The sequence below is a fragment of the Pundamilia nyererei genome, unplaced genomic scaffold (assembly GCF_000239375.1).
Source record: "Pundamilia nyererei isolate P.nyererei 1_Seehausen unplaced genomic scaffold, PunNye1.0 scaffold00047, whole genome shotgun sequence".
Lineage (NCBI taxonomy): Eukaryota > Metazoa > Chordata > Actinopteri > Cichliformes > Cichlidae > Pundamilia > Pundamilia nyererei.
Genome location: NW_005187448.1, coordinates 2,142,040 through 2,157,556, shown reverse-complemented (window position 1 = coordinate 2,157,556; position 15,517 = coordinate 2,142,040). Strand labels below are relative to the sequence as shown.

The 15,517-nt window shown below is 41.2% G+C and overlaps 1 protein-coding gene across 3 annotated transcripts in view; it reads left to right on the top strand.

The window, feature by feature from the left end:
- LOC102196535 (RNA-binding motif, single-stranded-interacting protein 2-like) overlaps nt 1-15,513 on the top strand; it is a 17,345-nt gene extending 1,832 nt beyond the window's left edge. For 2 of the 3 annotated variants that reach the window (XM_005732567.2, XM_005732566.2), the window contains exons 2-14: nt 4,720-4,904; nt 7,728-7,786; nt 8,793-8,884; nt 11,400-11,557; nt 11,790-11,869; nt 12,022-12,131; nt 12,242-12,288; nt 12,382-12,475; nt 12,635-12,685; nt 12,768-12,878; nt 13,031-13,111; nt 13,209-13,290; nt 13,371-15,513. In XM_005732567.2, the coding sequence (XP_005732624.2) occupies nt 4,720-4,904; nt 7,728-7,786; nt 8,793-8,884; nt 11,400-11,557; nt 11,790-11,869; nt 12,022-12,131; nt 12,242-12,288; nt 12,382-12,475; nt 12,635-12,685; nt 12,768-12,878; nt 13,031-13,111; nt 13,209-13,286 (1,146 nt within the window). In that variant the 3' untranslated portion in view covers nt 13,287-13,290; nt 13,371-15,513. The remainder of the gene's footprint in view (nt 1-4,719; nt 4,905-7,727; nt 7,787-8,792; nt 8,885-11,399; nt 11,558-11,789; nt 11,870-12,021; nt 12,132-12,241; nt 12,289-12,381; nt 12,476-12,634; nt 12,686-12,767; nt 12,879-13,030; nt 13,112-13,208; nt 13,291-13,370) is intronic. The other variant, XM_013910731.1, reaches the window with a different exon arrangement.
- The last annotated feature ends 4 nt before the right edge of the window (nt 15,514-15,517 follow it).

The following is a 15,517-nucleotide window of genomic DNA, read 5'->3' as shown; positions in this document are numbered from 1 at the left end:
TTTTTTTTTTTTTTTTCGCTTGAAGCAACAGAAATTTAATATAAAAAGATTGCATCTGTAATACTAAAATCGTTTCCACTGCACCTAAGGTTTCTTTAACCTAGGAGGTAGGATGGATCTCTTTCTGTGATACAATATATCATCAATTTATAAAAGATGCTGTTGTTGCGTAGTGCAAACATGATCGACTTTGTGATGCTAGTAGTTTGTGCATAGATCGAAGGCTACTGTATGGTAATAGAAATAAGCAAATATGCGTTTAATGATAAGCAAAATGAATTTTTGCTTGTACAGTTTAATTCATCTGGGATTTTATAGGCTACTGTGTTCTTATCTTGTGATTAATATGAACTTAAATCAAACAAAAGAACTAAATGTGGTGTCTGACCGATGTTGCATTTTGTTTTAACATGCTCTGTATCAACAGATTTAGCATTAAAGCGTCTTACAGTGAGACTCATACAGTTAAAAGCATGCGTTCTGCCTCATTTAGCACTCATTGTTCTTGCTTGGGTGAAAAAGTCCTTGAGTCACCTGCTCTCCCTACAGGAATCACCTGTGCTCCCTCCAACTGTAATCACCTCATCGGTCTTTAGCTGCTCTCTGCAACATGGTGTAGTCCCCCCCCCCCCCCTTTTTTTTTTTGTAGTTATGCTGCTTGCACAGCTGTGGTGACAACACACAGCGCTGATTTATCTTTCTGAGGCTGTAAAGAGATAATCGTATAGTAACTGGGAAGTGGGGACTGCATAGGGAAGCAACGGAGCATCAGTTGTTCATAGGCAGATAGCATTGATTAGTTAATATATAGTGAAAATAAATAAATAACATCCTCATGCATTTTTCATTCAATGTGCGTGTGTATGAATCATACATACATACATACACACACATTACATTAACTCATGATCAACATTTCAAAGACGTGAATTGCACCGAACGGTGGCATCTCTGGGAATGTAGTTCAGTTTAAAGAACTTTAATCTTGAACCCATGGTCCTCGTTACTCCTTGTATTGATGTGCTGCAGAGGAATGTAAAGAACGCTGACACTGTTATGGATATAAGGAGCAGTGTAAACAGATACTGTATGTCAGCGGTTGTGGATTGACAAATAACATGCTTGCAGCTGGGAAATCAGTGGTATGCAAGGAAGTCAGGTTTTGTGCAATGATTAACTGAGAAGAAATGTAGCCTGTAAAATGAGATTTTTAATTCCTAATCATTTAAATTAAAGGCATTTGTCACAGGCTACCCTTTGCATGCATATTTTCATGTGTTTGCACCATTACATTGGAAATTACCTTACATGGGTGGCAAAACACCTGGAGCGGGACTGGGGCAGATGGGGAGTAGGTGTGGAGCTGACTCACTGCCATCCTCTTTTCAGATGGAGCCTAGCAGAGCGCTCTTAATGAGACACTACCTTCTGACTGGAGAGCACATGAGAGGGATTAGCACTTTCCGCTAACAAGCTCAGATCCCAATTAGTAAGGCTTCGCTTGCCAGAATCGGGCCCGGGCTCGGTCTCCCGTCGGATCCTGTCTCCCCAAGCCTTTGCAGGTGCATCCCTCCTGACAGCCTGTGCAGGCCGCTTATCATGAAGGCGAGGGAAAGCACCAGAAAAGACTGTGATTGTGGAAAAACAAACAGTGTACTGATGCTAAAGAAGAGAGGGAGATTAGAGAAGCAGGATAAGATGAATGGGGTCTGTGGTTTTCTCAGCTCGAATAAAAAGATAGCTTTCAAGTTCGGAAGGATGACTCCATATCGGTTTGGAAATCATAAGGCAGCTGAGTAGTGGGGAAGCATAAAAGTTTGCACATAAATCACTATATAAAGCAAGGTTTGTACTAGGAGAAACTCCATATCCTTTCATTTATTTTATATGCCTGTAGCCTGTTGTTAGCTTGACTAAAGATTTGGTTTTGATATTCATCTAGTTTGTTCAGAGGTTTCTATAAATATAGTTTAAATAAAGGCTCCACGGACAGGAAACATCTTTAAGTCTCTAATGCTGTAAAAATTCAAACTCTTTATAATCAAGTTCATGTACAATGCTGTACCATTAGCCACTTACATAATGTGTCTCTGATCCTTAATAGTGTGTCATTACAGTGTAAACAAAACACAACAGAGGCCCTCCAGCCTTTCTTTCACAGCTTGGAAACCCTTTGGTTTGAATTCATGTTACATTAAAAAAAATTGCTGAAATACAGAAATGGCACCAAACCAAATTTTGATATCTCCATCTTGCTTCCTGTTCCTTGTTTCCTGCTTTAAACAGCAATATTTCTGTGTTGGCTGGCATGTGACCAGTCCTAAATGTAGTGCACCCCTATTAGTCCTGTCACTGTGGTTTGTTGAAGCAGCCATTGATTGTCTGTTTTTCTGCTCTTCTTGCCCATGTGTGTAAGACTGTTTCAGTATTTCTGGGCTGGTACAGTTTACTCAAAGCTGAATTTTGAACTCCTACAAATGTAGGGATCTAACAGTTATGAAACTGAGATCTGCATACCGCAGTGTTGTCTTCCTGTATGGTAATGTTGAGCGTGGTGGTTAGCTAAGCATGTTTGTCTGGTGAAAGCTGTACGGATTCAAGATCGTTCAGGTAATGGCTAAATTCGAAGTGCATCAGAATGACAGAGTTTATGTTTGTCATCATGGGTGTGCATTAAAAATATTTTTCACTTACATCTTCAACAGATGTGCATTCATTCATTTTTTTAAACCACTGTTAAAGGTTTGGAGAGATATTAGTTGGTTGTTGAATGTTACCCTTGGTCTTTAAGAAGGAAGGGAAGAAGACATGGGTCATAATTAGGCTGATTCCAGCTGTCTTTCTTCCTTTCTGTTAATAAGCCGATGGCCTGAGGGTGACCTTGTGAGGTCCAACAAGCCATTGGTGCAGGAAGATCAATCCCTTTATAGTAAAGATGCCGCATATAGCTAAAGTCTTACTTTGAGTTGGATACAAGGCCTAATCGATCCAATACATCCATCACATTCCTTCTTATCGCAGGATTGGGATCTCTGCTGCTGTCGGATGACAGAACTTTCTGATATTTAAACATGCCTGCTGTTAGGCAAGGGTTAATACACATGGCTTGTGTGTTGTTGCTTGGTAATGGATTAAAACTATATTTTGTGACTCACCCACCGCTACAAGCCACCCCATTGTTCTCTGTGGTTTGACCTTCTGACCTCAGTTAATCAAACTGTTCCTCCTCCTCCAGCAGTAAGAGGGGACGCAACACCAAGGCCAAGCGTAGCTGGCGTTTGGATACATTTTACTTCACTTCCCTACTAATTTAATTTGGTTGGCACAAGATGGGATCAGCTGGAGTAGCACTGTATACAGCTGTCATTCTTTGTTTGCTATCTGGCCACCGACAACACTCTGGGCATTCAAAAAAGTCATGTGTCAGTTAAATGAGTCCGCTGTGGTCTTAGAAGTTGCTTGTATAATGTTTGTTTGTTTGAAACCACTTTGCTGCTGATGGGAAGCTTAAGTATGTTTTCAGAAATGTATGCAATCACCCATTTCTGCTTAATAGAAAGCTTTAGTTTTAGCAGGTTTTTGTCAATATCCACCTAAAAGGAATGCTTTATAAAACTTCCTGAAAGAGTCTGTAATAGTATCATTCTGAGTGAACAAAGTTTGCTTCATCAAAACAGCAAAAAAAAAAAAAAAATAGGGTGTCTTTTTAAGCTTTTCAGCTTTGCTTCTGTATGTAGTTTCATTTTTAAACCAAGTTCTGTAGTTTTGGAGAGGCCTCTGTAGGTCCTCAAGGATTTTGATGATGGATGTTGTGCATGTAAACTCACTTTTTTAGCTGTCATTGTTCTCCAATGCACCTGTCTAGCAGCAGTCTTCTGCTAAATGAAAGGTGCTTCTGTAAAAAGTACGCAGGAAAGCAATTAAAGAATTAATGTACACAAAGTTAAGCCATTCAGTCTGATTGGCTAACTGTGGACTTTTCCACTGTTCGCTGGAGAAAGTCCTCTTTTCCATCTGTTTTTAGCAATCTTCCCAACACGAGTTGTGTGCCATCTGTGAATCCTGCGCTCTTGCGTTGATGGTTTGTAGAGATGCCTGTAGAGTTGGAGCTGCACAAAGACATACTCATGCCAACCTGTCCATCCTGTTGTTCTATGGCAGCCACAGCACAGTGTGCTGAGAGGAGGCACTGGCTAGCTTTTAGAACTCGTGAACTAGCTTTAGATGCTTGTTTTGATGGAGGTTAAAAAGTCAGTTCAGCAAAACGTACATGAAAATATGCAATGTACAAATAAAAACAGGCATTTTAAGATGTCTCCATATTAATTTTGCATACCCTAGTAAATGTGGCTGATTGACTGAATCTTTGTATATGAATGCAATCTGACTTTTATTATTTAGTATTTCTGTTTTTTGCAAATACTACAATGGTACATACTATTTCTTCTCATATTTTGCTTCATATAAATAGTATAAATTGTGTAATCGTAATACTTGTTATATCTTATATTTCTGTTTTTCCCTCACAGTGACCTGTTATAATATTTATCTGACTGGCCTGACCTGTCCAGCCAGATTAAGCATTAAATTGATGCTGATATCTTGTCTGTATCTCTCTAGCCTCAACTGGTTGGTTTTTTTTTATTTCCAGTTAATGACTGCATCCATGCGTACATCCAATTTCATGTACCTAAAAAGAGCCCTCTGTTTCCTCCACAGCAGACATATGTGTCCCCGTCCAATCATCAGATGGCTCCCCCAAGCCCCAACAGCAACACCACCACAATTAGCAATGGCAGCAGTAACAGCAGCAGCGGGGGAGAGCAGCTAAGCAAAACCAACCTTTATATCCGTGGCCTCCACCCAGGAACCACAGACCAGGATCTGGTCAAACTCTGTCAGCCGTAAGTCACCTAAAACACATTTACTTCAGCGTGCACTTACACCCAATAAATTTCTCTGGCTGTCTGAGGAAGCATGAACCCGGCTAGAGCAGACTAGATTATAATGGGTGATGGCTGGTCGGCTGCAAGGATGAAAGGCTTGCATCTCTACTTTTGGCAAATAAAGAAGATGTATAGTTTCTATACAACTTAAGTGCACAGGAACACTAAACCATACCATATTTGGTATTTATGTAATGTACAAGAGGGCCACATTTATCCATGCATTTTTTTTAACACATCATGTAGTGGCTTTTTGGAAAAACTAACAATCACTGGGGCTGCAAACTAAGACCTTTCAGCCTGACATAGCTGAGCACAGACTTTCCAACAACTAGGTACAGAATGTTTAGTCTCACTCTCTCATGCTAATTCATTCTGTCTCTTCGTGCTCATTCATACACTTTTAATCTATGATTATTTTTTCTCTTATGTTTTAGTCATGATACAGTATGACAGTGAGCCCTGTCATCCAGATACAGCGTCACTTCTGCACTATAAATATCACGCCATGTTGCTCATCAGTGTGGCTGTGAGTCTTCGAGAACTTTGTTGTGGACAGCATGTAGTCAGACATCAAACAGCAGCAGCATCCAATCCATCTGATATGTTTGTTAGGCCTTCAGTGGAAGACATCAAAACATGCAGGGCTGAGATGAATGATCTGCTCTTAGTTAATTGAATTATGGAGCCTGGTGATGAGAACCAGAAGAGCAGAGGAGAGTAGTGGGAGAAAAGGAGGGAAAAGAGGGCTAGAGAGATTGAACGAGGGAGGGTGAGGCCTGCTATTTTACAGCTGTCTGGAAGCTATGGCTCACATGAGGCAGCCCAACCCTACAGGAAACGGCAAGCCCAGGGGAAAGGGAAAGACAAACAAGGGCAATGGTAGTGGGGGGGTCAGAGGGGGAGGAGTGAGTGGAGTTCAGGGTTTGTGTGTCAGGTGGTGTTCTGTGGGGGTAGTTCTCATATTTCTGCTTTTACGGAGCAGATAAAAATCACTGCATGAAATGTGCCTTTTAGCAGAGCACATTAAGGCTGATGTAATTTTCAGTTAAACTAGAATGAAAGAGGATATTGTGTCCAATAATAGTTAAAGGGGTAACGGCTTGTAGATGAGGATGTAAAGCAGCAGGAAGACTACTCATGTAGGGACTCTGACTTACTTTGCTCTAGTTGGAACCGTAAATCTGCGTATACTTTGAGGACGCAGCACTTCCAGAGCTCCCCTCCCCCACACTGAGAGTTGTTGCATGCAAGCTCTGTGATGTACTGTGTACCAAGTGAGGGATGAGAGACGGGGATGGGATTGGGGGTTGGCTCTCCATTGGCCACCGGGCCCAGCATTTGTGTCTCCGGGTGCCTTGCTGCCGCTCTGGTTATGCAGCAAGTGTGCAGCATGAAGAGCTCATAACTTAAATGCTAGTTGTTGTGAGAATAAGCAGGCTGATGGCACTGCCATAGTGTATATGCAAATGTAGGAACACAATGCTGGCATATCCATCCAGTCAAGTGAGTGGCATTTTGTCACTTGGAGTCAGAAATGCATTGTGAAATTGCTGTTTTGCATATGAGGGCAAAGGGCCCTCCAGCTTATACACACTGGATGGGATTGCAAGAAAATAGACCAAATGAATGACTGTAACATGAAATATCTCTGTTATAGTAGATAAAATATCAAAAATGTGTGATTGTCAACACAGCCCAACATGCTCTCGTGCATGTTATAAGGACAAGGAAAACCCAAAGAACAAGCCCACATCAGCATTCAGGTTGGGATTTGCTTGCAAGGTAGAAAAGTGTTTGGGTTTTTTCCCCCTTACAGTCCTCAGAGTTTGGCACAATCAAACAGAATAATCAGATGAAGTTCTGTAATGTGAATTTATATGACTGTTTGATCTTCTTGTCCTACATCCTACACAGATGACCTTAAGCCATTTTAAAAAAAGTGGGGGAAATGCTTCCAGGCTTGTGTTTTTATTTTTAATTTTAATTTTTTTGTTTGTTTTAAATGTGTTTTATAAAAAAAAAGAATATGTTAGACTGTCACATTACAGCTAACAGGTCATCAGCTAATCCTTACTTACAAAAGTCAAATTATTTATGAAATTGATTTCTCAGAGTGAGGCAGTGGTGCTGTGCCACTAGATGCAAGTTGAATTATATTTCAGGGGGCACTAAGACCCAGTGGAGGGTTAAAGGCTGTCTAGAGAGAAGCTGGTTAGTAGAATGAGAGTGTGGCTGGGAGCCAGTATTGGACAGGACAGCCAAGGAGAGGCATATCAGATTACACTGCATGCACATGCCTGGAGAGATGGGGATTGATAGACCCTGCTGCACAGAACCATTCGCCCAAGTCGAACACTATCCTATGTATTTGCAGTGTCTACGGCTAGGTGGGGTGTGGGGTGTGGGTAGTTAATGTAGAATTTTCATATTTACGGTGAATTATGATGCAATCTCTGAAAAAATTGATGGGGGGATTCATATCTACCAGTTTGCCACTGCATGTTGGATTTCCCTGGAGATATGATCCCTATTGACATTTGTGTGTGAGCTAGAATGAATAAGATATGGTAAATCTATAGTCCTCCTAGAATGCAGAAGCCCACGGGACAGTATCATTTTTTTCTAACTGAATTTGCCCTGCCTTGGATTTGTTATCAGATGTGGTGATTGTGTAACTTTATTGAAATCTTTAGATGATTTACAATTTAGTTATCAAGAGTATTACATCTACACACAGTGGAAGGACGACCTCTGAGTGCAAACCTCACTGTTTTTCAGGTATGGGAAAATTGTGTCCACAAAGGCCATCTTGGACAAGACTACCAACAAATGCAAAGGTGAGGGTTTGTTGTTGTTGTTGTTTTAATTAAATGAAAAAACACAGCTGTTCCATGCTCATCCATAATATTTGTTGAAATGTGGCCTTTCAGTTCACTAACGCCTCTTCTAGTCAGCTGATCATTGTGTAGCATATCAAGTGGTAAAATTACACCACAAATATGAAACTAGTTTCTCATCATGGTTTTTGCTGAAATGTGTGGGAGGAGGAGAAATACCTCATTTTTTTTAGGTGGGATACTTTCTTAATAGAATGTGGGGGAGGCAGCACAACTGGTCCCTATTTGGTGTCTGTAGGTTCACTGTCAGATCTGACTGTATCACACATTTGCATCCTGCCACAGTTTTGCTTTAGTTGTTTTTTTTTATAAACATGGTCCAGATGTGTGAAAATGCTCATAGTTACACATCGCTGCACAGAAAATGAATAAAAAAAAAACCCAATATGAACATGTTAGAGGGAATAGTTTCTGTAAAAATCCAGCAGAGAAGGAGAGGACTACTCTGAGCCCACAGCACCGTCAACCTTGGACTGGGCGAATGGGCTTGCGTGTAAATAAGAGACCGTGATCAGATGATCCGAGATGCCAAAGTTCAGAAATCTATAAAAGAGCAAGATCATGTGGGGTCTGGTGTCTGATAGTTTATAGAAATCACTCCTTTACTTCATGGGAAGCCAAAAAAAAAAATGTTGGTGCGATGTGAAATCTATGGCTGGTATCGGTAATGTGCAAGGTTACAGCATACTGCTGATAAAGTCAATAAAGCTGTTTGACAAGTGCATGAAGCCGTCAGCTTCACACTGTACCTACTGAGTAGGTGTGTGTTTATTTTTTTTTTAATATGGGCAGCGTCCTCCATCTGTCCCCCAGAGGGACGCACATTCCAGTCCTAGCCAGCTGTCTCTTCAGATTCATACACTGTTACCACGAGTACCTCATGAGTTCAAACTGTGCACCTCTCCTGCAGTATGCACATCTCACTGTCATATTTTGTTCCCTGCAGGCTATGGCTTTGTCGACTTTGATAGCCCAGCCTCTGCTCAGAAGGCAGTGACGGCACTGAAGGCTGGCGGAGTGCAGGCTCAGATGGCCAAGGTGAGAACTCAGCTTGAGGTATCAAAATTCGGTGGGTTAATTTATAACTGCTTGGTGTAAGTTTAATTTAGCCTGAAAGAGCACTTTATCAGTGTCTCAGCAAAAATGTTGAATAATGATTTGATTCATTAATTTCACATTAAATGTTGACTCATTAATCATAGAGGGAAAAGGTTGCTCCTTGGATTTTTCTACCTCTTAAGAAATAACAGATCTCTCTTGCTGTTTCTAGCGCCCCATTCTTTAAAAAAAAAAAAAAAAAAATCTATCAGATATTCCTTTATGCTTAAATCTGCTTTTTTCATACATAAAATCGCTGGCTTCATCAGTCTGCATTATGTTGTTCAGAAACGGTCATTCTTATGTTAATTTTCCCTGCAGCTTCATCCAGACGGGGCCTCTGGTAATGCTGGGGCATATGTCATGTGCTTGACATTTGACTGTATATCAAGTGACGTAGTTAGTGTCAGATTTTTGTTACTAGTTTATGTAACAGAGAGAATGAAAGGGTTGCAGGGATTTTTAAACCAGAGAATCATCCAAACACCAATTACTAAACGGGGAGAGAGAAAAAATCATCTGCCCTGTTTTAGTGAGGATGTTCTTACCTCAGGCTTTTTGAGTTCAGCATGTTGCACAGCTTCAATGCAACATTGCTCATATGATTAAAAGGCGGCATTTGGAAACTTAAACATAAATCACCTACATGTTTAAATAACATCAGCAATGTTACAACTTCTGCAGAAAAGTAACCAGGGTGCTGTTCAGAGGTGAAGCCAGCACCCTGCGGCGCTGTCACAATAATAGTGCACTTTAAGACTATTTCTGTGCACAAAGAGTCCACGGATGCTTACATGTATGTATGTGTTTATAGTGGTGATGGTGTTTGGGGAGCACGTCCCAGAGCCTGCTCTTTGAGCTCCCTGCACAAAGGACCTGTCTGTTCTCCCTAGTGGCATCTGACTCAGTGTCTGAGCAGTTCCCCAGTCAGCAGGGCACAGTGCCCAGCCACCCGCCCTGTCACACGCACGCCCACAGACACACAGAGCCCACTTGACAATCGCACACGCACTTCAGCAGCCTTGCCTCAACCGGATTATGACACGCTCTCACGGACTCGCACACCACCGGCGCCCTGGGAAAGCTGATCTCTCGTTAAGCTGGATCACTGACATTCATACGGCTTCTTGCTCGCAAAATAACTTGATATCAGTCACCCTTTCAGCCCGGCTTTACAACAAGACTTGTGTGTTTGCGTCAGAATTCTCTCTGACTCACTGTGACTCATTCACAGATGAAATCCACAACTGGGGCTTCTCTGCTGCTCGCTCTCATGGGTTCAAGCCTCATTGCTAGTGTACACTGCGGGGAGGGAGGAAGGTGAAGGAGAAATCACCTTCATCGCAGGTCGCAGCGATTACACATGCATTATTCATGGCATGGAAATTAACTCGCGCTGCATTTACAGGTTTTTAATCACATCTGCACTCTGAGATAATGAATATGCATAATGGTTAGAGGGCGATACAGATACCGTCGGTCACATTAAATTTGTTTTAAGCAGGGCACAAAGGAAATTGGAAGGGGAGGAGCCTACAAAACAGTTCAAGTTGCTTAGAGTGAAACTTTCTTTCAGCATGTTTTCTAATCATTTTAAATTCAGATTTGGAAGCGCTGCATATTTTCTCTGGTTTATAAAAGCCGACAGAGCCAGCATCTGTGCCTGCATTCAAGGTCAGGATTACCACATGAATATAGCTGCCTGAATGCAAGCAGTGCATTAGTAACATGATCGAGGAAACGGAACGACCACGTTTTTGGTAGCACAATGCGTGAGATGTTCTCCCGATTGTTCCCGAAGGTCTTTGTCCAAAATGTCACTGCTCTCTCTCTCTCTCTCCACCAAGCGAGAGAAAGGGAGAGCACGTAATCGCTTTAGATCATCCAGGGATGGCAAGCCATATGAAATGTAATTATGCTTTGATATCACAGTGGCTGAATCGCCTGCTTTCATCCTCTTAAGGTCCTGGCTCTGAACAATGATCCCCTTTTTTAACCCTTTGGAAATAAAATGTAAGTGATGGAAAATAAGAGAAGAGTGTAATGAAGATCTGTGCAGATTAAATTTGTAATAGTGAGCTATAGAAATAGAACTGAAAATTTCACTTGACTTAAAATGAGTTGAGCTGAAATCCAGCCAGAACTTTGTTCACCGTCTCTTTTCTCTCCAGACCTCATTCCAGGCGTCTCACGGGTCCAAGATTTCATTTTGACTTCAGCTTCAGACCTTCTACCTTTTCTTGCTTCTTCTTTTTTTCATGTCCTCTGCCTTCCATCCTCCAAATATCAGTCATCTCACACACGTCCTGTTCAAAGGTTATGTAAATTTCCCAAATGTTTGCTGGCGGCTGTATTTTCTTGGAACGCTTCTATGGTCATGCCTCAGCTGTTGTTCTGTCACAAGGAAACCAAGAGCCCCAAATCATTCACCTCCCTCTGGCTTCTCTGTGGTTAGCAACAGGAACAAGACCCCACCAACCTGTACATCTCTAACTTGCCGCTGTCAATGGACGAGCAGGAGCTGGAGAACATGCTGAAGCCCTTCAGTCAGGCCATTTCCACACGCATCCTCCGTGACGCCAATGGAACCAGTCGAGGAGTGGGCTTTGCCAGGTACACGCTGTTGTAGGACAGCTGGCTGAAGTTGACTAGTTGTGCTGTAACCTTGTGTGTATTTAAGAAAATCTCAAGTCCAATGGGAGTACTAAAGTTCAAAGCAACTTTTTTAGTATAATGTTGGGTGAGTGGGCCCTCTGGTGGTCATTGTAGGTAGAAACCTTTCAAGCAGAAACTGTCATTGGATTGGCTCTCTACAGTTTTATTAAGCACAAAATATGTCCCTTAGGATGGAGTCGACAGAAAAATGTGAGGCCATCATCCAGCATTTCAATGGGAAATATATCAAGACTCCACCTGGAGTTCAAGGTGAGTTTTCTGGAGGTTTTTTTTGTTGTTTTTGTTTTTAAATTTGTGGCTGAGTAGACTGTCTTTATTTATTCAGCATCAAGACAACAGTCTTATTAAAACGGTTTTAGAAAACTGAGTGTTATCTCCTGTTTGGAAAACCTCTGGTTCAGCACCGTCAGAACCCTTGCTGTGTAAATTTGCTGATGGAGGCCAGAAGAAGCGCCAGAGCCAGGGGAAATATCTGCAGAACGGTCGGCCCTGGACAAGAGATGGAGAGACTGTGAGCTTTATGTTTTTTTTAGTTTATTTTTTTATGCCTGTAAGGGGGGGATCCAAACACCTCATGTTTCTCCCTCATAATGACATTGCTCCTTTGTTTTCTTCCTCCAGGGAGGAATGACCCTCACCTATGACCCAACCACAGCCTTACAGAATGGGTCAGTATGCTGGCTCATGCTAATCTCTTGTATAGCCCCAAGGAGTGGTGGTCTAAGCTGTGGTCACTAAGAATTCTGTGCCTCTTTCTGCAGGTTTTACTCCTCTCCCTATAGCATTACCCCCAATCGGATGATTGGACCAACCTCCCTTTCCCCATATATGCATCCACCTGTGTCCACCTATCAGGTACTGGGGTTGTTGTGTTTTCAATTTTATAGCTTTTTGGTTTGAAAATTTGTTTTTAATATTTCAGCCATATTTTCTTCTTTATTTTCTGCAACTATTTTGTAATGTTTCTGCACGTGTGTTTTTATATTAACTGACACGTCTTTGATTTTCTTGCAGGTACACAACCCGTCCTGGCTACATCACCAGTCATACATAATGCCACCCACAGTGAGTATCTGGCAGTTTATTTGTTTTTGTTTCTCTCAAGACCCTTTTAATTTAGCTTTGATTCTTGATGTTCTCCCCATAGGGAGCTGTCCTGACACCTGGGATGGACCACACCATGTCCATCCAGCCAGCATCAATGATGGGGCCTCTAACACAGCAGCTCAGTCACCTCTCTATGGGCAGCAGTGGTACAGTAAGTACAGTGCACAGTATCTGGCTATGAGAAAGGCCAGGGTAAGAATTGTGTGGTTTGTGCCTTTTGAGTTTCAGCTTCTTTTTTGTATTTGAATTCTTCTCCGGGTGCAGATTCACACAGCTAATGAACTTATTTCCATTCTCTTCCAGTATATGCCTGCAAACACATCTATGCAGGGGACCTACATACCCCAGTACACCCAAGTGCCTGCCACCAACATCTCAGTTGAGGTACTGACCTCCACCTCTCGCCTCCCTTTGGAAACATTTACCACTCAAACTTTTACATAACTGCAGATTAATTAAATATTTGGTGCTTCTTTCTCAGGAAAGTGCCGTCCAACAACCTGTTGCCATAGAGACACCAACAGAACATGCAACCTACTCTTACCAGCATAACAAGTAAAGAGGTGGGTTTTGACTGATTCCCCCAAGTGACTGTGTGTGCGTGCGTGCGTTCTAATTGGCTGATCTTGTCACCCTGCGTTAGATCTTCATCTGGGGCCCGACTGACTCTTGAGGGGTCCCAAGAGCTGAGATTTTCTGTGTGAAGAACTAGACACTCCAGGAACACAAACTGTTCCACACAAAGGACAAAAACAAAGATATTTTCTATGAACTCAGATTTTAAAACAAACTCTTTTACTTCAGACAAGCAAAGCTGGAGGACAGCAGACGGTGGGGAAATGGAAGAATGGAACAATGAGCATCTATTTTGATAACGGTCAAGAAAAGTTCAAAAAGCTGTTAAATGTGTCGTGTATGACCATTGATCATATTCTTTTTTTTTTTTCTCTCTTCAAAACACTACTCCGGGGAGCAAGGATGAAACCAGGAAAAGAACATTTCAACACCATGTTTTAGGTCATGTTCTGCTTTTGTAAGATATGCAGTTTTTGTTTTTTTTACATTTTTCTCCTTTTTGACTGATGCTTTCAGACTTGAACCTGCCTTTTTGTAAATAGTTCTTTGGTTATTTTTTGTGTGTTTCTAGCCTCGTCCAATTGATTGGTGCAAATATTCGGAAGCAGAAAAACTGAAGTCCTTTTTAAAAAAAGCTGATCTTGTAAGACTGATATGGTGCTGACATCGATTAGCTTCTTTCTCTCACAAAGGCAGCAAGTTTGTCAGGTATGAAACCTTACCTGAAGCAGTCTCACTTAAGTTTTTTGGCACTTAAATATATTTAAAAGAAAAAAAAGTTTCGTTCCAACAATCTCAACAAAGCTGCAGACAATCAGAAGATTACACAGAAGAGAACATTTTAAGCTGATGTTCGTTGCCGAAATATTTCAGAGCGGACTACTTTAAAAGAGATGAATAGATTTAAAGCATTCCAGTTGTTGTTGTTACCTGAGAGTTTTAAATATTGATTCACTTTGAGCTGCTTCACGTGATGAAATCCAAAGTTGTTTAACAGGGATCACATCTCACTCAGAGCTGCCTGTAAATAGATTGAAATGTATTCACACTTTCGCTCGACTTCCTTGATACATGTGATGTAATGTGTCAGTGCCCCTCCCTTTTTTCTTTTTTTTTTTTTGTTTAAGTAAACAAGGATGCAGATTCTTCCCTGAATCCCCCAAAAAATCAGATTTTCTGAAGCGGGAATGAAATGTTGTTATTAAAGTATAAAGATGTAATTACACAGACATGGAGATTAACCGGTGACGCATGAATCTGTCCTGTTATATCTGCAGAAAACACTACTTAGGTGATTCATAACGGCCAGGCTATGGCTTTGAAACTGGCCATTGCTGTGTGTTTGCAATCTTCTTCTGCATTTCTGGTTTTTACCGTCATGTTTTTTGTTCTTAAACATTATTTAAAGGTTTCATTTTTTTTAATTCAGTTTCAAAACTTTTAAGATTGATCTTATTTTTCAAAGAAGCTTTGATTTTTATTTTTGATAGTGTGTTGTGTGCTTCATAGTGAGAAATAGAGGTTTTCACTTTTTTCTTTGTGTTTTGCGTACTTGCTTTGTTGTGGTTTCAGTGTTGATGTCAAAGAGGCTTTAATATTTCAGTTCTGTCAGTGTCACCAGTGTTGGCACTTTTAGACATAACTTCTCATGATGGATGAAGCATGTATGCTAGGTTCAGATGCATTGTTACAGAGTTGCACCGCATGCAGTCGGTGTAAGAGCAATTTATGTTGAAAACCTTGACTTACCTCATCCTGCCAGAGCAATGTAGATTCAGTTTGTGTTCAATGTTCACAGGCAATAACCAACTACAGTAGGTCTCATGGCTGATCACAGCTGGTACTGTGTCCACATCCTTTAACTCTTCCGTCCAATGTTTGGAAAACATGCCCCAAGGTCTGTTGATCTATGCAATTAATTTATTGTCCTTATAAATGCAATACTACGAATATCCAAGAGACACCTCGTGTTGCGACAGTGGATCACCTCACAGTGACTTTATATTCTGGCTGACGTGGCTTTTCTCTTTTCATTTTAAATCATTTGTTTTGGTTTTTGTGACACATTTGTCTATGGTTCATTAATTGTAAGCAGAATTGCAACATCAAAAGGGAACTTTTTCATACCAAAACGCGGTTGTTTTAATATGACTGTAGGAAAAGTAAGAACTCCTAGAATAAATAAATATGGCAGATTTGTTTTCTCTCTCCATA